The sequence below is a fragment of the Octodon degus genome, unplaced genomic scaffold (genome assembly GCF_000260255.1).
Source record: "Octodon degus isolate 3935 unplaced genomic scaffold, OctDeg1.0 scaffold00004, whole genome shotgun sequence".
Taxonomy (NCBI): Eukaryota; Metazoa; Chordata; class Mammalia; order Rodentia; family Octodontidae; genus Octodon; species Octodon degus.
In genome coordinates, this window is record NW_004524580.1 from 7,215,882 (window position 1) to 7,240,834 (window position 24,953).

Genomic DNA, 24,953 nt, shown 5'->3' on the forward strand with positions numbered 1-24,953 from the left:
GTTCCCCAGAGGTGGAGACTGTCTAATGGGCTGAAGTTGGGACAGATTCATACCTTCCTCGAGTTAAGAGTTTATCTTCTCCCACCCGCGTTTTTCCGGGTGCAGTCACCTGGAGGAGCAAGCTTTGCTAGCCTCACCCCAGAAAAAATGCATTTCATTGTTTTAGCCGAAAGGCCTAGGAAGAGCTTTGTGTGTTTCCCACAGAAGCTCTACTGCCCTCTCCAGGCCTATGCTGCGGTTCCAAGAGACTTCCCAGGCTCTCCAACGAGGCCCCCAGTCTTTTTCCTCTATCCAGTGAAGTCTAGAAAGTAACCTGTACACTGGGGCAAGCACCCTTGGGTCCTGTGCTCCATAGGCTCTGTGCGCTCACGCTGGGAACGCAGCTTCCGGCCACCTGTGAGACCGCCTTGGCGTCCTTCTCACTAACCTGGGGAGCAGCTCTGCCTCCAGCGCTTCCCACAAGTCAGGGCCTTCTCTCATCCTGAAGCTGCACAGTTTTGCTCAGCTTTCAGGGCATTTTGGTGCCCTGTGATGTCAGTTTTTTGGGGTTCCAGAAAAGTTTTGAGTTTTACATTTCTTTTTCTTGTTAGCTTGGGAGCAACATTGTTTGCCGCTTTCTGCATCTGAGACAAAAATAGATTTCTTAAGGATCTGAAATGCCTTATCAAAATTTCATTCTATTCCATTAATCTATAAATCCATTCATCTACCAGATTCATGATGTGTGTACCTTTATTATAAATGAGGATGGGGGAGATTTCATTCATTCTCATTAGTGTTACTTTTCTTTTTAAAATTATTTATTTGGCACAGGGTCTCACTACAGAGTTCAGACTTGTAGTGATCCTCTTGTCTCAGCCTCCCCAGCTCTGAGGATCAAACTTGAGTCCTTGTGCTTGTCAGGCAGGCACTTAGACCACCGAGCTATCTCCCCAGCCTTTTGTTACTTTTTAAACATTTCACAGATCTTGGTTATTTTATTCTTCTATATGAACTGTATAGAATAGCTGCCACTTTAGATTACAAAACTAACTAAATTTAAAATTGCACTCTGCAAGTCTAAAGATTCCCAGTATTCAATCTTTTTGGCAATTTAATGTTTTTCTCTTAAATAATCCCTGCTTGTTAACTATCACAAAATTAGAAAATATAGAACCAGGGCCGGGGAGATAATGCAGTAGAATAAGGGCTTGCCTGGCAAGCGCAAGGGCCTGAGTTCAATCCCTGGTTCTGCACGCCCCACCAAAAAGAAAATATAGAACCAAGAGATGAAAGGGGTGGAGTAAGGAGAGGGAAACAAAAAGAATTAAAATATGTTATGTATTTGTACCAGTTCCTCACGATAAACATAATTATGTATATGTTTTAATAAAAATCAAAAAATTAAAAAGAAAAAGTACAGCTTCAACTACATGATTACAAAGCCAGATCTTTTACTACATGAGCAGACGTATATAACATGCACTTCTACCTGGTTTCACACTGGACTATGATCCACATTTTAAAACTTAAAATTTACAGACATTTCACAAATAGATACACTTCTAGAACAGTGAATTTCAAATATGCTCTCTGAAACTCTAAAGATTCTGAGAAAACTTTTTATGAGCTACTCTGGACAGGATGGAGATGAAGAGCTTAACAGACTAAGCATGGTTTTTAGTCTACTACCGTGTCTTCTTTTTTTTTTTTTTTTTGTGGTACCAGGGATTGAACTCAGGACCTTGTACTTGCCAGGCAAGCACTTATTCTACTGAGCTAGCTCCCCAGCCCCACATTGTGTCTTCTAGCAGAGCATTTATTTGTCTCTTTTACTTATTAGGATTCTAAATCAGTTTTTGCTATTAAAAAAAGACCATGAAGTCGAAAGTATGCTTGAGAATCTTTATTTTGCAACATTAATTTATAATGAACTTGAGACACATAAAAATCATAACAGGAAACCTGACTACCTACCACTCTGAAGAAATGGGCATGTGAAGCTGTCTAGATGTCTCTTCTTTGTTCAGGAATAATCACTATCTTGAATTTGGTGTCTATCATTTTCCTGCATGTTTTTTCCCCTACATGTTTATTAATACATAAAACATTATTTTACAGTAGTCCATAATTATTGTAACATACATATGCTTCCTTCTTGAACTTTGAAATTTAAAAAAAAATTCTGTTTAGTTAATACATGTAGTTGTAGTTCATTTTTATTAATGAATACATTACACTATAGGGTACAAAGCAGTCATTTCTCTATTCTGTTAATGTCCATTTCACTTGTTTGATATTTTTGCTAGTAAAGACAACACTGTAGTATTTCAGTTAGTGTGTATGCGATTGTTTTTGTAAGAGCCAGGTTCTCTCTGCTGCTTAGGCTGGCTCCAAACATCTGTGCTTGAGCGATCCTTCTGCCTCTGCCCTGCCTCTGGGTACACTGCTCTCTGCTGCACAAATATACTTAATGTCTTAACTGGAGTACAGGTAGTGAGGGCGGATCACTGCAGCTATCACTGGCTTAGCAGTTTCCCCAGATGTGTCCCGCTTTATAGAGCCAGTGTATCATTTCCTAGGGATGACATGTTGTAAAAAAGGTTCACAAGCACTGTTAGGGAATAAAGGTTTGCAAACAGCATTGCCAGGATGTGGGTTATACTTTTTGTCTCCATTAGAACATTTTCAGATTTCTGTCCAAAGAATTTTAGAGAATTTATTTATTTATTTATTTATTCTAGGGAAGGGGCTACAGAATGTTCAGGGTCTCACTACTAGATCAGACTCATAGTGACCCACCTGTTTACAGCCTCCCAGGAGCTGGGATTACAGGCATGCGCCACCACGCCCAGTCTCAATTGCTGTCTCAGTGTACCCCTGGGGCAGGGCCCGTGGGGCATGGCCAGTGGGACAGGCCCAGCGATTGAGCCCCTGGCCCCTGCGCCTGCCTGCAGGTGCTTTAATCCACTGAGCTATCTGGTCGGTCCTTTAGAGAATTTAGATGACTTGAGAGCACATGAACATTCCAGTTTAGGTTCACTGACATCATTTTTTTTTTCACTTTTGTCAATCTAAAATAATCTCTTACTGTGGTCTTAATTTGTGCAGTACTTCATTAATAAGTTGTATAAACCTCTGTAATGTTTACTGGCTATATCAGTTTTCTCTTCTGTTAATCTTTCAGGAAACTCTTAGTTTATATTTTAGGACCACTCTGTGCTTATCAGTCATGTGCCTCACAAGTATCTTTTCTCACTATGATTATTTTGTATGTTATTTAATTCATGAATTTTTAATTTGGATGCATGCAATAAAACATGAACATTTTCCTTTATAGTTTCATCTTTAAATATTTTTTAGAGCAAAAAGATATACTGTTACGTTTGATTTAAAATACTAAGGTTTTGCTCTTCATAGTTAGACTCCTAATTTGCCTGGAATTTATTGCCGAGGGCAAAATGGAAGGATCTAATTTTATTTTATTTAGGTAAGCAATAGTGCCGGTTCTTCTTTTTGTCTTTGTAGTCTAGGCTGGCCTTGAGCTCACTGGGCAGCTCTTCAGTTTGTCCCTCAACTTCCTGAGCTTTGCAGCACTCCTGTGTCCCAAGTCCAACTACTACTCCTCTATCGATTTATTTGTGTGATGGTGCTACATATGCCATCTGTCATGTTCTTATAAAATTGTGGGTCTATTTTGGAGTTCTATAAAACTGACTTATTTTTCTACTGAAGTGAGTTCAACACTGTTTTAAATACTATTTTATATTATACTGATAGTTTTTAGGGTAAAAATTCACTTTATTCAGTCAACATGGCCTTACCTAGTTTTGGCACTTTGCTCATACATTCACTATCTCAAAGCTCAAATTCTCAACTTGGAGGAATAATAAGTTTCCTAAGTCATGTTTTCATTTTTTTGCTTTGCATATAGGAATGCAATTGATTTTTTAAAATGATCCTGTCTCCTCAGGCCTTGGGAAATTGTCACTTCCAGCGGATGTCCTATAGATTCCTAAGATTCATTTTTTGGTACTGGGAGTTGAACTCAAGACTTTGCACTTGCCAGGCAGCCACTTGTGCCACTGAGCTATCTCCCCGGCCCCTCCTCAGGACTTGCTTAATGGAAGCAATATATGTGTCGTTGTAAATACTTTTCCCTACAAACATGGATATATATATTTTTGTTTTTGTTTAATATACTAGTTTATTAGGTAACCAGCTAAGACTGCCAATAAAATGTTGAATGGAATAGCAAAATGGAGACTTGGAAGAAGCGACATCCTACTTGTTGTTTGTTTTTTTGGCTGGCTCAGGCTGCCTTAAGGGCGGGTCTGGTAAGGCAGGTAAAGGTGGGGATAGAACTGCGGTATCCTGCTTCTGACTGCCTTGGCATGAGCAGGTATTTAAAAACTGAGCTAACTGGCAGGCCCCCAACTTGTTCTTGATCTTAGGAAGGATTTTTTATTTTAGCATCACGTGAGTTGCAGACTTTTAAGGGATGGTCTTTATCACATTGAGGAAGCTTCTTATATTCCTAGTTTACTGACACTCATATAGTACTGCATTTTGGTATCTCTTAAAATGCTTATATGATTTTCTTCTTTACTGTGTCAAAATTATGAGTTATGCTTTCAAATGTCCCACTAAATCTTTAATTCTGGTATAAACTACATTTAACCATGATGACATCATATTTTCATATTCACTGATTTGGTAATGGTGCTAAATTGTTTTTGTATTTATGTCCATGAGGGTTATTTCTTTGAAATCTTGTAATGTCTTAATTACTTTCATGCTTAAGGTTATACTGACCTGACAAAATGAATCAGTGTAACCTTTGTTTTCTTGAGATTGCATACATTTGTGCTATTGTTTTTTGGTAGAATTCACCATGGAAACCATTTTTATATCTTTAGTTCGGAGTCACAGATATTTTAAAATCTATTTCTGAAAAAAATTGTCAGTCGGCTTCAACAGATAGCAACTACATTTCAAAGAATCTCTTTACCTCTGGATGAGAATTAGCTGAAAGAGTAGGACGTATGAGATTGGGCAGGCAGACATGAAGTAGCAGCTACTACTCCAATGGTATTTGGGGTTAGAAGTGGTGAGACACAAATGCTGGAAGGTTTTAATTTGCTCTTGTTTTCTGTGCTCTATGTCCAGTTTGTTTTCCTAACGGCACAACCTGGTGACCAACAATGACCCAGTCTCATCAGGAAATGAAGAGCCAGTGCCCTCCACATGACTCACAGTCTTCTTCTGAAGGTCTACTTTGGTGGCTGGGTGTGCGTGGCCTCCCCTTTTCCCTGACAAGCTACTTTGGCTCAGTCACATGAGTGCATTAGTAAGCTTGGTTCATAAATTCATTTTCTACAATCCACCAAATTGCCTTTTTGAATCCTGCTCCTTCAGTTTCTCTCACGATCTTCTAGTCTTTTTTTTTTTTTAATTTTTTTTATTTATGTGTGTGTGTGTGTGTGTGTGTGTGTGTGTGTGTGTGTGGCCAGCTCAGCCCACCAGGGGGCGCGGCTGGCTGGCATGTGGTGCTGGGGGATTGAACCGTGGTCCCTTTGCTTTGCTAAACTTATTCAAATAGGTGCTTTAGACCACTGAGCCATCTCACCAGCCCCCTTCTAGTCTTATTACGATGATAAATTGTGTTCTACAGCACTCTGGTTCTTTCCTGAGTTCTTAATGCTCATTTGTTTTATCTCCTTGTATGCCTTGTCACTTTTTGATTAAATACTAAACGTTACATTAAACAATCAATTGTAACAATTTGAAGCTCTGGATGGTGTTACTTTGTTCCAGAAAGGATATACTTTACTTCTGTCAGGGAAGTAGGGTAAAAACAGATCACTGTACTACAGTTATTCAGGACTGAGCTAACTTGAGACATTGCGATGGCTTGATTCTTTCAGGATCCAAACTGGAAGCCCAGATATCTGATGCAGTTGCTCCTTTTAGAGAGGGTCTGAACGTCTGTTTTGATCCCCCTCTTCCCATGAATGATAGCATGTCTAGGCTCAAGTTATCAGTTTCTTAGCCACTTTTATTTTTTTTGGAACTGGGGATTGAACTCAGGCCCTTGTGCTTGCCAGGGAAGCGCTTATTCCAGTAAGCTATCTCCCCAGCCCCTCTTAGCCACTTTAAAAAAAAATCTTTTATGGATTTGGTACAGGGTCTCACTACGCAGCTCAGACTCGTAGTGATCCTCCTATTTCAGCCTCCCCAGTGCCAGTTTCAGTGGCCAGCTCAGTGCAGGGATGGCACAGCATGTGGTACTGGGGATGAACCCGGGTCTTTGCGCTTGCCATGCAGGCACTTAAACCACTGGCTATCTCCAGGGCCCCACTTAGCCACTTGTTCTAAATCTGCAAATACCTTTAGAGAAAATTGCTGCTGAATGTTCGATTTTGTGTTTCTCTTCTGCTCTTGATCACTCAAGCCTTGTAGTCAAATCTTAAATGTAATTATACGTGCTAAATTCAGTCTTCTCCTCACCCAGCAGAACTTCACCCCCACTGCCTTACTGCAACCGCACTAGTCAGCGACAGTATTGCTGCAGTCGAGCCTTAGTCCTTGGTGTAGTTATCAATTACTGCATCCTGAATTTTTTTTTTTTTTTACTTTCTAGAATTTCCATTTCCTTACTCTTTCTTGAATTTACTTCCGTAGGGATTCCAATCCGACTTAGAAACATACACATCTTGCGTATCTATAGTCAAGCTCCTAGATTTATCTTGTTTAGACTTCTGCTCTGAACTTAACCTTGTGACTTGACTGCTTAGTATATTTGTAAAATAAGCATCTTAAATCTAGTATTCCCCACCATGAACTAGCTCTACTGCATTCATTTCTAAATCAACTGCAATTCTACCTTCCCAGCTGATAGGGCTAACCTCCTTGGCTCTTCTCAAACTCCAAATTCAACCCTCTTATCTCCAAAACAAATTTCAATCTTTTTTTTTTTTTTTTTGTACCAGAAATCACTCAGAGCCTTGAACTTGCCAGGTAGGCACTGTGCTGCTGAGCCATATCCCTGACCCCTCCTCCTTATACCCTTCACCATTTTCTCCCTGGGCTCAGATGCTCCTCTTTCATGTGGATTGCAGTTAACAGCCTCCTAAGTGGTCTTGGGGGGATCCTATTAAAACCCAAGTTAGGTTACAAGAGGTGAATTTCAGAGTGAAAGTTTAATAATAAAAATTACAGTAAGACACACTGCCATTATGTGCCCTTGAATTTCTCCCCTTGCTTTAAACACTTGTTCCGTCATTCTTGCCACTTAGGAAGCAGCTCTGGAAGTTTTTCAAGTATTGTTATGAGGTGTGATCAAAAACAAAACGAACACTTTGCTACCTTCCATTGGAAAGGTAGGCTTGTAAAGACATTATGACATGTCCTCATCCACCGTAAAAAGATTTGGCACTGAGACTTTTGGCTGTTCCCTCAAGCCAAAACATCCACGAAAGGTAAATACTTCAAGTGGAGTCACGACACCAAAGCAGTCATGACAACACAGTTAAAGACATCAAGACTTCCCGAAAGTGGCAAGATGAAAGAAGTGTATTTAAAGTAGGGGAATTGATGACACTATATCTCTTACCATAGCAGTTAAAATTTGCTGCATTTTTAAAGCATAATTATTTTTTTTAAAAAAGCATTAATTATTCTTTTAGACCCTTCAAGTCAAAGCTACAAGCTTTCAGTACTTAGATGGTTTACAAGGCCATCCATGACCTGGCCTTCCAGTCTCCCTCTGACCTAATCTCCCATCATTCCCATCCTTTCTCGTGATTCTACTCACCAGCCCTGGCACGCACTGTCCAAGTAGACAGATGGCAAGTGCTCTTTCCTACTAACCTCGATGAGACACTGTAATTCCCTCAGTCACACCAGGGATGCCTTCGTTCACCTCCCTAAAGTGGAAACCCTTCAAATGAGCTCTTCTCCAACATTTATCCTTTATTTTACAAATCTGCTCCCTAAAAGTAGTGACTATAATTCAAGATTGTTAGATTCAGTGACTAGGACCCTGTCCGTTATTTTTTGCTTGCTTTTTGTCCTTCCTAATTATACAAACTCTTACTTGGGGGAGGTCATACTAAGACTGTTCTGCTTTTCCTACCAACTGCTAATTCCGCTAATCGCAGGACTTTCATTCATTCTGGTTGGACTGGTGAGGTTTAAGACAATCAGAACTCTTATTTCCATTAGTTCAAGGGATGAAAAGGGGTTATTTCTTCGGGTTCCCTTTCAGGCAAGGCTGTTTTTTCCACTAGCTGCATGAAGGAAACTCATCTGCAGTAAGAGAGAATGAGACTGAGTGGAGCATGCCGTTATGGCCCTGCCCCGGGGTGCTGAGATGGCCATTGAGACTGGGTGTGGTGGCACATGCCTGGAATCCCAGTGCTTGGGAGGCTGAAAACAGGAGGCTCACGAGGAATCGGATCTACATAGTGAAACCTTGTAGACTCTTTCCTAAATGCAAAAAAAAAAAAAAAAAAAAAAAAAAAAAAAAAAAAGTCATCAATGAACTGAGACATAGTGGGTTCATTCTTCCCAAAGGTCAGTTATGTCCGAGTGCCCTGGAAACATAAGCTGATAAACTGTCCACTATTCCAACCCAACCTGCTAGCCTCTTCTGTTGTGTTTACTTGCATATTAATAAGCACTGAACAAATGTACTTATTCTATAGTGCAACTATCTGCCTCAAACAAAAATTGTATTGTTGGTTTCTTTTGATAAGAATTCCTGAAACATTTTTTGGTTTCTTCTAGGTAAATCTTCATTTAATTGATTATAAACTTCTGCATTCTAGTACCAGAGATTAAAATCTTCTAGTTATTTTTTAGATAAGGGAGTGGAAATGTATTTCTAACACAAGATATTTCTCATCCCCTATTGATAACTCCTTTTGCTCCTAAGACCCTTACAATATTTTTCTTCTCAATTTCTAGTTCCACTTCAGCTTGGGTGATTCAGTAATTTGCAAATCTTCCATCAGAATCTTGCGAAGGTTGAAAAATGTGCTAGGCTCCGTCTGCAGTTTGAGTTAACAGGCCTGGGGTGGGGCCAGATTATTTGCATTCTTAACAAATTCTCACATGATGCTGATACTATTGACCTCAGGATTTTTTGATACTGATGTAGATTCTCAATCTCATTAAATATGCCTTCTCTTAATCTTAGGAAGCTTATAGTAAGTTGGGAGTCCCAATTTATCTAGTCACCTACACCTTACAGCAAATGATGCATTAGATCTACTACAGTATTTACAGCATGCTGTACCCTAGTAGTAAAGTCTGAATGTCAAACGTTTAACGAGTTGGGTTAGCCTCAAGAATTTGAGCCTGAAAGAGACCTAGATTTTAGGACATCAGCCTCCCCACACCTGGAACTGGCATGCTTTTTTCCTCTCTAGAAAGCAGAGAAAAAGGCAGAAGAGGAAGGGCTACCCTGTTTCTCATCAAACGTGCAGCAGTGCTCTCAGCTGTTGGACCCATATGAAAATCTCACTTTGATTAACTTTACTGAACTTGTCCACAGGTGTACTTCCCTGCCAGAGAAGTGTGGTATATGACAACATACCTTTTAAACTATTATTGGTGCCACCTAGTGTTTGCTGTCTATATTCTATAACCTTTTAAATATCAGAGTATGTATCTACAACTTTTTTTCTACAACTTATTCTGTGATTTTAATTTTTGAATTGTCTCAAGAGACAAGTGACAGTGTAACCTAGTAAGTTTCAACATGTTCCTGGACCAGCAGTATCAGCATCATCTAAGAATGGATGCAATGCAAAATTGTGAGTTTGACTGTAAACCCTAAAATATTAATTTTTAAAATATATTTGGTACAGGGTCTCCTTATGCAGCTTGGACTTGTAGGGGTCCTCCTGTTTTCAGCCTCCCCAGTGCTGGGATTACAGGTGTCAGCAAGCCCAGTCTCAGCCAGCTCAGTGCGCCCGGGGCGGAGCATGTGGTGCCAGGGATCAAACCCCAGTCCCTGTGCTTGCCTACACAGGCACTTAGTCTGCTGGACTATCTCATCAGCCCTAAAATACTAAATTTGAAACAAGGCCCAAATTGTGTCTGAATAAGATGCTACTACTAAACATGTGAATGACAGTATTATAGTCTCTGTTGGAACTACATCATGTTTATACAAGCATACTGGCGTTGCTTCTCAGGAAAAAAATAAGATTTAAAAATATACAATACAAAAACTCAGACAAAATGAGGACAATGTACATTAGGTATACAGACCAATGAAAACAATTCTCCAAAAACTAATCCTACAGTTTATTTTGTTCAAGAAATGGGTGGACTTTCTGTACTACAAAGATACATTTCTAACAATGCAGTTTTTAATTTCTGACTTGGTTCTTAGGAGCATTGGGAAACAATTTAACATTTAGTTGAAGATGTTTCCAGTAGTAAAGTTAAGATTTTCTAGGTAACCTAGTGTTTGTAGCTTTTATGATAGAGCTCTCAGTTCTTCTTACAAAAGGATATAGACAAGCTTTCAAAGGGAGCAATTTTATGATTCAGGAGCAAGTCTAGTATGGGATCAGTAACTATCTAAGGGAAATTCCTATTCTAGGTTTCATCTTTCTCTCCTCGTACTACATAATAACACCCTATCTCATAAGGCTTCTGTTCTTTCCTCTGCTTGGACATGCTTTTCTCTGATAGCTGCATAGTTTTTGCCAATATTTCCTGCAATTTTGATTCAAGTTACCTTCTCAGTGGAGCTTTCTCTGACTAGGTTTCCCTTCACTACTGAGATCTCTTATTGTGCTTTGCTTCTCCATATTTACCTATCAGCGTCTAAAAAAGACACACTGGGGGCCGGGAACACAGCTCAGCAGCATGAGCACCTGCCTGGCAAGTGCAAGGTCTTGAGTTCGATCCCCAGTATCACCCCCCCAATGTATAATTATTATTTTTTAATCTTTTGGTATCTGAATTGGGCTTCCATACAGCAAAGATTTTGTTCTTGTCTGTTTTGCTTTTGAACATGTCCTCACCACATAGGAATTTGGCACATAAATGCTAACAACAGTTTGTTTATGCAGGTATGTGAAATCTTTTACAAATTCACAATGGACTATTTGCAACAGAATTTTCAACAGAGAATCAATTAGCTGTTTAGGCAGTAGAGCATTCAATGAATGAAATTACAGTGTATGGGGGACAGGATATGGGATCAGAAAACATACGGTGGAAAAATCAAGAAACACCATCTTCAAAGACAAACATTTCAAGTCTAAATATATAAAAGATACTCAAATAACTTAATCAATTTCATGTAAACAAACTATAAAATTCATTTGTATAAATAAATGGAAAACTTTGGATTTAGAGCTTTACACTGCAGCAGGGTCTTGAGGCTGAACTTTTAACCTATAAATCTCAAATTTTTCATCTGTAGATTAGACATACACTCCAGTTACCTAGTCTGTTTTAAGGATCAAATAAGATTAATCATTGAGTATATGTCCTATCAAAACCCATTAACATTGCTCAGTTCTTTCAAGTTTTCCTCTTCTTTCAGCTTTCTAAAAGTGAAAATGTCGTTACTTCTATGACCAAGACATGTACTGGAATTTAAACAGTCACATTTTACAGTAACCTGGCTCAAAAGAGGTTATTCTAATAAACTTCAGAAAGGTTTCAATAAAAAGGCAGTTACAGTAATGACAGAATTCACTACTTATTACCTTATTACAAAAATAGAATCTTGCACTTCTGGCTCTTATATTTTAACTTTAATTTATTACTTTGTAATCTGGTCATTTTGTAAGCATAGAATAGCAATGCAATACTCTTTATATGTCATTTAAAAAAGAGAAAGAGGACTTTGCTGTTTATATAGTAATTAACCCAGAGAAGCTTTTCAAAATGAAAGCCAAGAAATGGATACTACTGACAGACACATAATAAGAAAATAAATTACACTTCATTAAAAACCAAGTATTTTTGGACATCACTACTTCAATGTATATTGCCCATTGAAATTGCATACTGAAGACAGTTTACATATACATATTTCAAAACACAGAACATCACAGAAGACTAGTCACACATTGGTCAGTTTTCATCATTACAGTAAGAGTTTGCATTAGCAAGATAGGGTTAATGCATAATTAATAACCATTAATGGGGTTTGTTCTGTATTTGCATACAATGATAAAACAAAATCTACAAAGCTATTTATTGTCTTTTATGAGAAATATAGTCCTAGTTTTGACAGAATATGGCCTTTGGTTATTTTCTTGTGACAAAGTCACTGAGTGGTGGCAGTGACAGTTATGGTAGTATCAGATAGCCAGGAATAAACTTTGAGGCAAAAGAATAAGGTAGCAAAATGCCTTAGAAGATACCTATTTTACTTTTTCGTAAGAATATTCTTGGTAGTTCTATACTGCTTTTATTTGGTTTTCAGGTATCTGCTTATGAATGCTTTCTTTTTAATGTATGGCGAATAATAACAGTACCAGTAATTCTGTGAAAATGAAAAGTTAAAGTATTAGAAGTAAAAGAAAAGGGCAGAATTCAAAAATGTAGCTAGAAACAGGCTTATTATAAATCTTGACCAAAATAAAAAAAAAGGTTGTTCTTAACAGAGATGTTAGCAGATTGAACCCCTGAAAAATACACATAAATTGGAGAACGATCTAATATTAAATTTTTAAATCTTAAAGGTATTTTCTTATGTATTTTACTTATGTATATGTGAACCTGTTTCAGTTAAGAAAAAAGCATGGGTTTATTTTTAAAAACCACAAAATACTTATGAGAATGAAACCTTGTGTTACAAACCAACTATCTTGAAACTCATGCTTATCATTACTGTTTTACTCACTTACAAAAAAACTAGTTCTCAGATTCTGCATATAGACAGCTTTATGTAAAATATATAAACAGTTGTCCAAATTGGTATACTGATTGCATAAATATGGCAATTGAGATTGCATTTACAGATGTGCATGTACAATGTGCAAATATCACAATCTTACAGTTTCAAAAATTACTAAATTGGTATCCAAGTAAAGCAATTAGTGAAAAAATACCCATGCAGAATTTAAGTATCTCAGAACAAAATTTAAAATGTCTCCATTAAAAGTTCACACATTTAAAATAGTTTTATTCATTTTATTTGTATATGTCAAAATACATTTTTATTTCCAAAATAGTGGGTTTTGCAACCAGTTTCATGCAGAAACAAGGTCTGCTCAATACTACCAATAAAATCAATATAGCACAGTAGCTGTAAAGTTTTAGATACAAAGAATAAATAACCTAAATACAAAACACTAAAATATTAGAAACACGTATATCACCATTCTTCACAGGCATCCAAACTTCACAAATATAAGCCACGACATGCCTAACTGTTGTGCAACCCGAACACGTTGCAGTCACTCAAGCTGGTCAATTATTTGTACATTTTACCTCCACCTTACACCATGGAAACTCCCTATATTCAGACCCACCATTCATACAGTTAAAAAAAAAAAAAAAATCCCACAACTATCCTTGTACCTTTAAAATCAAGAATCCTGAGCTTGGTAGTAAGAGCATAACCTTATATCTTCATAAAACCAATCAAGAGAGAGGACTTAAAATCCTGCTTACCAAAACACCCTTGCCCCAATCCCAAAGTAATCTAAAATAGGCAGTAGAACACAATGACCTTTTAAAATGAAGGGGTACAAATTCACATTTAATATAGTATACAATACACTCAATAATACAATCAGCTACTATAAGCTTTATAATGTACAATTTTTCAAATGGCTGAACTGTTCAGTGGTTAAGGAGACAGTTATGTGCCAGAAAGATGTATCACTTTTTGCATGGTTTAGTGAAAATATAAAAGCTATTTGTCCAAATAAAAGCTTTCTTCACTGTGTACTTTGTTTTGCTTTTTTCCCCTTAAAAAAGCCCACTGAAATGTATAAAATGGTCTGAACATGATGGTGGTATCAAAGTCAATGCCTCTTCACATGGCAATAACAGTGCACTTAACGTTACCTCACGGTTAAGTCTGCAAATGATTTCATAGCATTACTTTGGCTAGCACAACAGTTTTAGACAGCACTCAGATAAATATAAGTGTGAAATGTGAGCAATTATTTTATGCAACTTTATGCTGAATACTATCAAATTAAAACTGAAAATAAAAAGCACTTTACAGTAGAAAATTTTTGTAAAGATAGGGCTCCACAAAATGTGTAACTTTTACAGTTTTTATGTCACATTGTTTCAGCAATTTTGTTTTTAACACTATCATGGAGTAGCCTATTTTCCATTAACAGACATATGAAATAAAATAGTCAAGCATGCCATGTGATGGTATAAAAATCAACACAATACACTTATTTATATATACAGCATCACTCAGTACCTGCTAAAATGAATGTGAAGATTACAGAATTTAACATCTTATACTACAATAAAAAACAAAAACAAAAAGTGACCAATGAAGGCAGAATAGGACTTAAAAGATCTAATCTAAGTTGACTTTAAAGCATTCATATAAGAAATAAATGCATATTGCACGAACAGTGAAAGCAAATATTCCACCAAGCAAATCAGTTCCAGGTGGGAGACAACACATTAGCCTAACACATGACAATAATCTCATAAAAGCAAGGTTTTTTCTGTGAGAAAGCTGTGAAAACGTAGAACTCTGCCACATGAAGAGTTAGAAGGAAAAATACAAACCCAAACTTAGATGTAAAGCAAAAAAAAAAAAAAAAAAAATTTAAATATTGAAAAACTGGTAATTGTGGCACATCAAAAAAATGTGAATAACTGTCTTCTGTGAGAGCTGAAAGTTTTTGTTGACACAAACGTATTTATGTACAACTAAGGCTTACTGGTTAAATATCTGAGGCATATCTGGCCTTGAACACTTTCTTTATATGCTGGAGCTGTAAACAAGTTTTCTCAGTCACTAAAAAAAAATCTTCTCAGCAGCTGCATTAACATGAAACAATGGTCTTGATTAAAATAAAAAATAAAAACAAAACAAAACAAAACAAAAAAAAAACAACAACCAAAAAACAAAAACAAAAACCCAGAAAATGAAACAAAACAAAATCCTAATAAGAGGGCATTTGGCAGGATATCCAAAAATGACAGTCTCCAAGGATTCTTTCTGGGCTTCCAGTGACTGCCAATAATGGTCCACTGGGCTACTAATATGTGCAATTCTGCTGCTTTTTAAATTCTTTTCTTCTTCTTTTTCTATTTGGAAAGTTTGCTTATAACTCTGATCAAGGCCCCATTTTCATCCTTTAGTCTCTGGTTGTCTGCTTTTAAATCTGGTAACATCTGTGAAAGTAAAAGCAGAAAAAAGTTTTACCTCAATAAAAAGATAAATTATTATTTTAAACAAATGTTATATTTCCACCACAAAACAAATGATCAAGCTTTGTCAGTTATATGTATTTCTAATGTCTAAAACATGTATTATGAAGATGAAAAAAACTCCTGATTTGTGAAGCTAATTAGTTTAAGAAATGATGAAATGAATGTTTATTCTCTCAAAGTTATCTGCTGTAATTGACTAAATCATCGATTTTATGACTCACAAGCACACCATATTAGAGCAGCCAAGAAAATGAAGCTGGCTTTGTTAGAACAGGCTTTTAAAGAGTTCTTTTAACAGTTCCCGTAACACCTAATCCAAAGCCTCCTGCTTTATACCAAACCTAAAACTGTAACACTACTGTTCCACAAGAAACAGCTTATCTAGGATGGTTTTGTGGGAGCTGGACTTGTTCTAAATTCCTTCAAGGATTCTTCTATAGAGCCTCAGTACTTAGTACAATAATCTAAAACAGGTACTCTTTTTTTTTTTTTTTTTTGGCAGAACCGGAGACAGAACTCAGGTCCTTGCGCTTGCCAGGGAAGCACTTATTCTACTGAGCCATCTCCCGGCCCTAACAGGTACTCTTTAATGGGAATTATTACTGTTACTAGAGTAGTATTCAATAATTTTTAAGTTAAGAGTAGTAAATGAGCACCTATGAAACCATTCCTGTATAAGACAAAAAGTATCTGAAGTACAGAAAACACACCTCATATATGCTGAAACAAAGCACTTTTCTGGTGTCTTATAGACAAATTGAAGGAGGGATAGAAATGTCACAAATTTTCGACTAAGGATGACTCAAACTGTATGTGCTCTACCAAGGTGACTTAGGACATGGAATACCTTACATCTGGAGCTTTAAATCATACTTTCCAAATGTTTAGCCCTTTTTCCTAGCTTTCAAAATGTACTAGATTGTCTAACTAGGTAAAAATAAAACATTTACTTTAAAAAGTAACTTAAGCTAAGTGTTTACAGAATATAATTCCATGTGGAACCAATTATTTGCATTAGAATATTTAAATGTAAAAATATAGTAATCTGAAATTTACATATGAAGATAGGTATAACAGAGAACTAAATGAATATAAACTAAGATGGTTTCCACTGGAAAACATTATTTTCCAAAACAGATAACATGGGCAAAATCTGCAGTTTTCAAAAATATATTAATTATGTAAAATAAACATTTGTTTCACTTTTTAGTAAATGACTAAACATGTGTCACATTTTAAACCCTGAAACATTTTCTTTGGTACGTATCTGGTAAAGTTTTGCTATACAGCTTGGATCTGTAGTGATCCTCCTGTCTCAGCCTCCTCAGTGCTGGGATTATAGGCATGAGCTACCATGCCCGGTTTCAGTGGCCAGCTCAGCACAGGGCTGGCATGGAGATCAAATCCATACCCTTGCGCTTGCCAGGCAGGCGCTTAGACCATGAGCTATCTCCCCAGGCTGAAACATTTATTATTATTATTATTATTATTATTATTATTATTATTTTATTTTTTTTTGTCAGAACTGGGGATTAAACTCAGGCTCTTGTGCTTGCCAGGGAAGCGCTTATTCCACTGAGCCATCTCTCCAGCCCCTTTTTTGTTTATTTATTATTATTATTATTTCTTTTTTGGCAGTACCAGGGATTGAACTCAGGACCTTGTTGAGACATTTTTAAATGCAATAAAATGTGCTCAAACTTTACAAAGCTCAGACATCTTTGAATTTTTAGATCATTCCCTAATTTTACTGTAGCTCATCAGTTACAATATATAATTAGTGACACTTTCTAACATTCTGAGAAGCCATGCATAATTAAAGTTATGTAATAAGCTTCAGACACAATGGCATTAATTGGTAAAAGTAAGCTCTTAACAAAAACACGCTCACTAACACAAAAACACCTGCCTGGCTCTACCAAGAAGAAATGACGAAACTATAAATTATAGGCTCACAGACTGCAGTTGCCTACAGAACCCTGAGCGCTTGGCTACCACTCTTGTCAAGGCCCTATTCTCAGTCAGGAGTCGTTCATTTAACTCTCTCAGAGTCTGAATTTGCTTTATTTGGTGCAGGTTCTGCAGGAATCAGAACATAAAGAAATAAGAATAAAAAATAAGAAAACAGTACAATAAAAATATAAAGGATCACAGGTAATGAATACAAAAAGAAAAAATTTAAGAATATTAAAAGAATATTCCAAGAGAATAAGAAAGATAAACAATGTATTCTTAAAATTCCATTTTAAATTAAACAATACATAATCAAAATCTAAAAGATTCGTCTCCAAAGGCACTCAGTAATACTTCTTTTAAAAATTTTTTGGTTACCAGGAATTGAATTCAAAATTTATCCTTGGCCCCCCCCATTCAATAATGTTTTAATCATAAACTAATTTCAATAAAATATCTGACTTTTGAAATTCTAAGTCTGATACAATTTCCAATGCAATAGTTCATTAACTTATAATATGCTAGGTACTTTATGTAAAGATGCTGCAGTAAACCATCAATTACCTCTGCTTATTTCTCCCCTGCAGTGTTCAACCTTCAAAACAAACAATTACAATCACAGGTAATGCAGAGCTTGATAGAGCGTACCTCTGCCTGTCCTTCCTTTAATGCTTATTTTCTAATAAAGAACATTTCATCTTTTATTATTCCCCTCTACTATTTACTCTCTGAGAACTACAGAAGTATATAAAACTGAAGAATGAATAAACCCCACATCTTAACAGTTACTATTACCTAATATCTTTGTACCTAAACATCAAAGCTGCTATATAAACTGATTATCAAATAATTAGGGCTTTAAATCCTCTTCTAGCTCACTAAAAGTGGGACTTAGTAAGAAAGAATAGAGTTAGATAATTCACAAACTGCATAAAGGCTCTGAGAACAATTTTAATAAATATCTATAATAGTATTACTATAAATTCATAAACAGTAATCTCTCAAGAAGAACATTAGATTACTTACTTTGAGCTCTTCTTCCATTTCAGATATTCTTCTTTCTAGAGCTCTTCGTTCCTAGATCAATTTAAGGTACTAATATTAATTAAATAATTACTACATTCTTAAATTTTTTTCTATATTGTGAAATAGTGCTATTTGAGAATTAAAGATAAAATCAGGAGCAGTGTAGAAAAAGATGTGATGCCAGTGATGTATAAAGAGCTCCCCCAAATTTGAGAGAATACACATAATGATCTTTATTACTTTTTTGCAAGCTCTCTCTTTAAAGCTTTGATTTCTCTGGCAAGATGATACATAACTTACTATATTTTAGTTTATGTAAAACTTAGTGACAGAGAAAAACAATATAAGACTGACTGAGGATTCAACAGAACAGAAAAAAAATTCACACAGATGCAATTATATTACAGTGAGAAGCAAAATAGCAAGAAGCAAACATGCCTAAAGTATGTGTACTTTACAATCTCAAAAGAAGCTAAGACAATTTTCTCCACCCACAATGTTTATTATCCATTATTCACCCAATTGACTTTATAGCTCTGTACAGAAGTTGACACTGTGTGTAGCATTAATGCAGTGAATCTAATGGAAAAGCGACTGCAGCATTTATTTTAAACTCATTTCAAAGAGTGACAGGCAAAGCCAACATACAATGTGTTATTGCAGTGTACTGTTTTATTCTCCCTTATAAGATAAGCACTGTAGGGTGTTATGCAAAAAGCAAGCAGCAGTAAATGGTGAGCTGTAAAACTGGTTAGGTCATACCGCCCAGAAGATACTGACTCTTGCCGGTCACCTTTCAGATACAAACCATGTACATTTAGTTTAATCACACTAGCACTATTTCCAAGACATTCTTTCCCAGATTAATAATTAATGTTAATATTTAGTAATGCACCACATTTACTGTAAATGTCAATGTTTTAGGGTATGTGATTTTTTAAAAAAGGAATTCTATTCACAGTCTTAAGTTATTCTAATATTCACATGCTTAAACACACAGATGAAAAGGTTGTTTCCTGTGTATACTGGTCTTTTGTTTAGTTAATCCTACAGTTACGGAAAATTCATGTGAACCACTTGGCTTCCCAAAATATGAATACATATTGTGTTGTATTTGATTCTTATAATTTTGTAAAATGTCAGAAGTACAGTATTTCTTCTGACTGAGATATAATCTAAATATGATTATATCTAGAGTCTTCCAAGATTTTTAACCTGGGAGTCTTCCAAGATTTTTAACTTGGTGGTACAGCAAGACAAGAATGCTATATTCTACTGCCTCTTCCTGTTGATTTGAAATTGAAAATTAGAAAACTACAGGCAATTTCTTGGATTGGCCATATAACATATATCATTAAAAGAAAGTTCGTATATGAACGTTGCTGAGCCTAGTGCCTGCCTGATACATACAGTGCTGAATAAATGTTAACAGTTTAAGCATGTGTGAATCACAAGGGTAAGTAATAAAATACCAGTGTAAAAAAAACAAACACCTGTAAAAAGATTGTAGATTTTATATTTTCTTGCTTTGCTACATAACATTTTTGTAATGAACATATTACTTTCACAAGAAAAATGAAATATTCTTAAAAATGTGATTTCTCAAATATAAATAATATTCTGACTAAATATATCTTGTTATCTGTCTTTCATACTGACCATTACAATGGGCAATACAAAAATGATTTCATTATTTCCACATATCTTGGAGATAAAATTTAGTAACAAGTATGTATTATAAAGTATAACAAAATACAACATAAACAATATAAAGTCAACATTAAATTTGATAAATTTACTATTTTAAGCAATTAATAATTATGTCAATTTAAAAAAATGATTCAACAATGATTTTTAAAAGTGGCTGCAATCAGAAATGGCAGCTATTTCAAGGCATAATTCAGTAAATTGTAACAGACATTAGTAGACTGTTTGGTTAAAAGGTAAACTGGTAACTTAAATAATCGGAAGAAAAATGTTTTCATAAAAACTTCTAGTGATTCATTCTCTGACCCAGACATCATAGCTACCAAGATCAATTTCTTTGGTCAAAAGCCCTGCAGTCTTGCCAGCATTCAGCTGTATTACAGATGCTTGTGAAGCACTTAGACTCTGGGATCATTAACACACTGCTCAGACTTGACTTGTGGATTTATTCCTAAGGCCATGGCCAAAGTTCTAAGCAGTAACAAGTAGAAATACAAGAATATATATCACAGTTAATAAAAAATTATGAAATGGCACAAAGATTTTCTTATAATCCATATTTTTATTTAAAATATCCTACTAAAGCTAAATATTTATGAGACTGACGCATAAATATTTATGAGTCTACTGTGCTAAGGAAGTAGCACAGTAGACTTTTTCCTGAGGCAGGGAAAAGCTAAATATTTAAACTCAAATTTCAAATATTTGATTCTTTTTTTTTTTGTTTTGGTACCAAGGATTGAACTCAGGATCTTACACTTGCCAAGCAAGTGTTTATGCCACTGAGCTATCTCCTTGGCCCTCAAATTTCAAATACTAAGTTTAAGCAGAATTTGAAAAGTTTATGTCTCCAGATATGAACATTTTATTTTAAAAAAGATGCATTTTAATTTTGAAAACAATTATTTGTGATAATATTTTAATAAATATATCTATAAAAAATCAAAGAGATGAGCATTTTAAAAGTATCAGCCCCACTGTCACAATATTTGTATTTTAGGAGTAAGGAAAGACAGCTTCAATAAACTAAAAGAATGATGTGAGCTGGGCTGCTAGTGTATACTTGCAACCCCAGAACTCTGTGAGGTGAGGCAGGAGGACAACAAACTCAGGGTGGCATGTGTGGGCTGGGGAATATAGCTCAGTGCAAAGGTCTTGGGTTCAATCCCTGCTTCCACTCCCCAAAAAGTAGTTTATTTTATTTAAGTTCATTTCATCCTTGAGAGATCCCAAAGTACTTTAAAAAGAAGCTAAAGTATAAAACATTCCTTAATGAATACTAATTTAAACTAATTATGAGCACTACCTATTAAAAAACCCAAAAAGCCAACTATTGGTTATAAGAGGGAAAATAATTACTCAGTCAGTAAGACGGATACTTACCCTTTTTTCCATTTCCAATAGCGACCTATCAGTAAATCTTTCTTGTCTCTGCAAAATAGCATGAAATGATAAAAAGGATGTAAGTATGATAAAAATAGGCACGCTAAACTTTTATAAGTGTTAAGTCTTCCTGCCAATGTTCACATTCTCTTCTGTGCCACCAGGAGTGGCTAATTTGAGCAGTCAGACTCCAGGACTCTGAATGAAATATGTTTATTACCACACTGAGTGATGTTGTATGGACAGAGTCAGACCACTGAACTACACTTTTTGGTCTCTTTCACAACTGTATCAGACTTGCTCACTTTGTCTAGGTATTTCTCTTCCAATCATCTATATTCTAGAATTGGTACGAGGGTTCACTTGTAATTTAATTTTTAATTTTTTTTGCATTAAGGACAGGGTCTACAGGGTCTCACTGCATAGAGTAATTCTGTTTTCAGCTTCCCAAGTGCTGGGATTACAGGCGCATGCCATCAGGCCCAGTCGTAATCACTGTCTCAGCACACCCTGGGGCGGGTCCACTATGTGCCCCCCCAGGGTTCACTTTTAAAATACCCTAGCTATGCCTCTTTCTTCTGGTGACTCAGCCCTCTCATTTGAAACACTATGAAACCAGCCTAAAAGGTAGTAAAATGCTGAGATGCACTGGAAATCTGGCTGTAGGGCCTGAAAATGAACTTGCCTTTTTTTTTTCCCCCCTGGAACTGGGGATTGAACTTAGGCCCTTGAAGTGTTTCCCCCATTTTTTTTCCCAACGGTTTCAAAATTTCAGGTCATATATTTGGATCTTTGATTCTACTGAGCTATCTCCCCAGCCTTATGGCCCTGAGTTTTAAGATACATGTTGCACCATATCCTACAGAGCGCTATATCTGGATTTTGAGCATAACTCCACTTTAAAAAGGTAGTATTTAGATCTTAATTACCCTGATCTTTGAAGGTATCACAGTATCTAATTTCAAATATACCACAGAACTATAAGGATAAAAAAAATTCCACAATGGCATAAAAATGAACCCTTAGGTAAATGACATACAATATAGGAATAAAATTCACACAACTACAGCCGTCTCTGATTCTAGACAAAAGGGGACAAATACATGTTGGAGGAAAATACTTACAGAAAAGGGTACTAAGAAAACTCGTTTTCTTTGTTTAAAAGATTAAACATTAAAAAGATGAAAGATAAAAAGATTTAAATTTAATCCCCATCTCTTATTCTGTAAAAAAATTTAAAAATGGATCAAAGATCCAAATACATGACCTAAAATTTTGAAACCATTGGAAGAAAATGGGGGAAACACTTCAAGATACAGGCACAGGCAGAACTCTAAAAAAAAAAAAAAAACTGGTAAGTGGGATTGCATTAAATTAAATAGCTTCTCCAAAGGCAATAAGTGATCAGTGCACAGAATGGGAGGAAATTTTTGCTAGCCACTCTTCTGCCAGAGAAGTAATATACGGAATACATAAAGAACTCAAGAAACATAATTCTGTTTTTTTGTGGAACCGGGGATTGAACTCAGGGCCTTGTGCTTGCCAGGGAAGCGCTTATTCTACTGAGCCATCTCCCCTTGCCTCAAGAAACCGAATTCTAAAAAACCAAATAGCCAGGCATGATGGTGCACACATGTAATCCCAGCCTTTGAAAGGCTGAGGTAGGAGGATTAATATGTGAGTTCGAGGTCAAGCTGGGCTGTTTGAGAATAACCCAGGCTACAAAGTGAGTTCAAGGTTGGCCTAAATGGCATAGTGAAACCTTGTCTCAAAAAGACAGTAAACAAAACAAAATGGTTACCCTCCTCAAATAATCCAATCGAGAATAAAACAATTCCCAAAAGAAGTACAAATGAGAAGTAAACATATGAAAACATCTTCAACACTTTTAGCCATCAGGGAAATGCAAATCAAACCACATTAAGATTCCATCTCATCTCAATCAGAATGGCTGTAACAAGAAATAAATAAAAAAAAAAAAAACAATAAATGCTGAAGAGACTATGGAGGGAAACAAAGCCTATATACAATACTGGGAATGTAAGTCAGTACAGACATTATAGAAATCTGTCTGGAGATTTTGCAAATAACTAAAAATAGAACTACAAATATAATTCAGTATTACCAACCCTTAGCATGTACCAGAAGGAATTAAAACGAACATAGTTCAGAAGTATATGAATATCAGTTTATTCTAGCATAATTAATAATAATCAGGACATGGAATCAACTTAAATGCTTGTCCATGGGTGTACGGACAAAGAAAATGTGGGATATACACACAGCAATATTATACAGCAATAAAGAACAAAATTATGTCATCTACAGGAAAATGGGTGGAACTGGAAGATCATCATGAAATGAGTCAGAAAAACTAGTTGTGCAAGCTTTCTCTGTGGAATCTAGAAAGAAAACAAGGAGGATGATGTGGAAGTGAAGGGTGGTGTATCAACTTGAACCGTTTTGGAATCTGCCTGGGTCACTGGTAAAACACACTGCTGTTTATGTCTTCATGGGTCACAGAGGTGTGACCTTGAGCATCTAAGCCTTTCTATAGCTCCTTGCTTTCTGGCACTGTTTGCCTGCTCTGCTTCCTATCCACAATGAAATAAGCAGCTCTGCTGGGCCATGTCCTTTTACCACAGCTTTTCTGCCTTGGAGCTTGCTGACCATGGACCGAATCCCCTGCACAGCACAGATGATTTGAAAAAGAAGAGAAAGGAAACTGGGAGAGGGGTATAAAGAAGGGTAATGGGGGACAGATATGATCAAAATATCAAAAATCATAATCACGAATATTAGAAAAAAGTACAAGAATCTTTAATATACAAATATAATCTGTGTAATATTTAAGACAAATGGTATATAAAGCATTTCTGGAGATCCTTTAACCAGAAAGCTGTCTTTTGTTTTTATTTTATTTATTTATTTTTTTTGGCAGAACTGGGGATTGAACTCAGGCCCTTGTGCTTGCCAAGGAAGCGCTTATTCTACTGAGCCATCTCCTCGGCCCCTTCTTTTGTTTGAAAAAGGAGGCTAAAGAGGAGATGTGCCTATTACCATCTCCTATAAGTGTCTCCTGGGGAAAGAGATGACAAACAATTCCTAAATCATTTGTACAAGGTTTTACGTTTCACTTTGCTACATTTATTATAGGGTGTCGCGCAGAAGGAAGTTATAGTAAAAGGAGTTAAAAATTATCCTCTTCAAATCACTTGAAGATCAGAAGTTTTCAAAACACATAAAAATTACCATAAAAAAATTTAGGACTGAGGATACAGCTCAGTAGGAAAGAACAACAGCACAGCATGTGAAAAAAGGAAAGAATAACAAAGGAGAAGAAGGAAGTAAGCAGGAAGGGAGAGAAGGAGGAAAAATCATCTTATGGCTATAAGATAATTCTGCATAGGTGCTTTTAACGCCTTGCTACACTTAGTATGATAAAAACATTTAAATCTTTACATATAACATTGGTATTAAAGATTAAAAATATCTTGATTTCTGAC

General features: G+C 36.0%; 1 protein-coding gene across 8 annotated transcripts in view; it reads right to left on the bottom strand.

The window, feature by feature from the left end:
* Nucleotides 1-13,694: 13,694 nt before the first annotated feature.
* Nucleotides 13,695-24,953, bottom strand: part of Ppp1r12a (protein phosphatase 1 regulatory subunit 12A) — a 150,140-nt gene continuing 138,881 nt past the window's right edge. For 5 of the 8 annotated variants that reach the window (XM_023716171.1, XM_023716169.1, XM_023716164.1 and 2 more), the window contains 3 exons: nucleotides 21,448-21,495; nucleotides 18,358-18,408; nucleotides 13,695-15,339 (listed from right to left, as the gene is read on the bottom strand). In XM_023716171.1, coding sequence (XP_023571939.1) covers nucleotides 15,253-15,339; nucleotides 18,358-18,408; nucleotides 21,448-21,495 — 186 coding nt within the window. In that variant the 3' untranslated portion in view covers nucleotides 13,695-15,252. Of the gene's footprint in view, nucleotides 15,340-18,357; nucleotides 18,409-19,119; nucleotides 19,151-21,447; nucleotides 21,496-24,953 lie in introns of all 8 variants that reach the window. The other 3 variants (XM_023716165.1, XM_023716172.1, XM_023716166.1) reach the window with 2 other exon arrangements.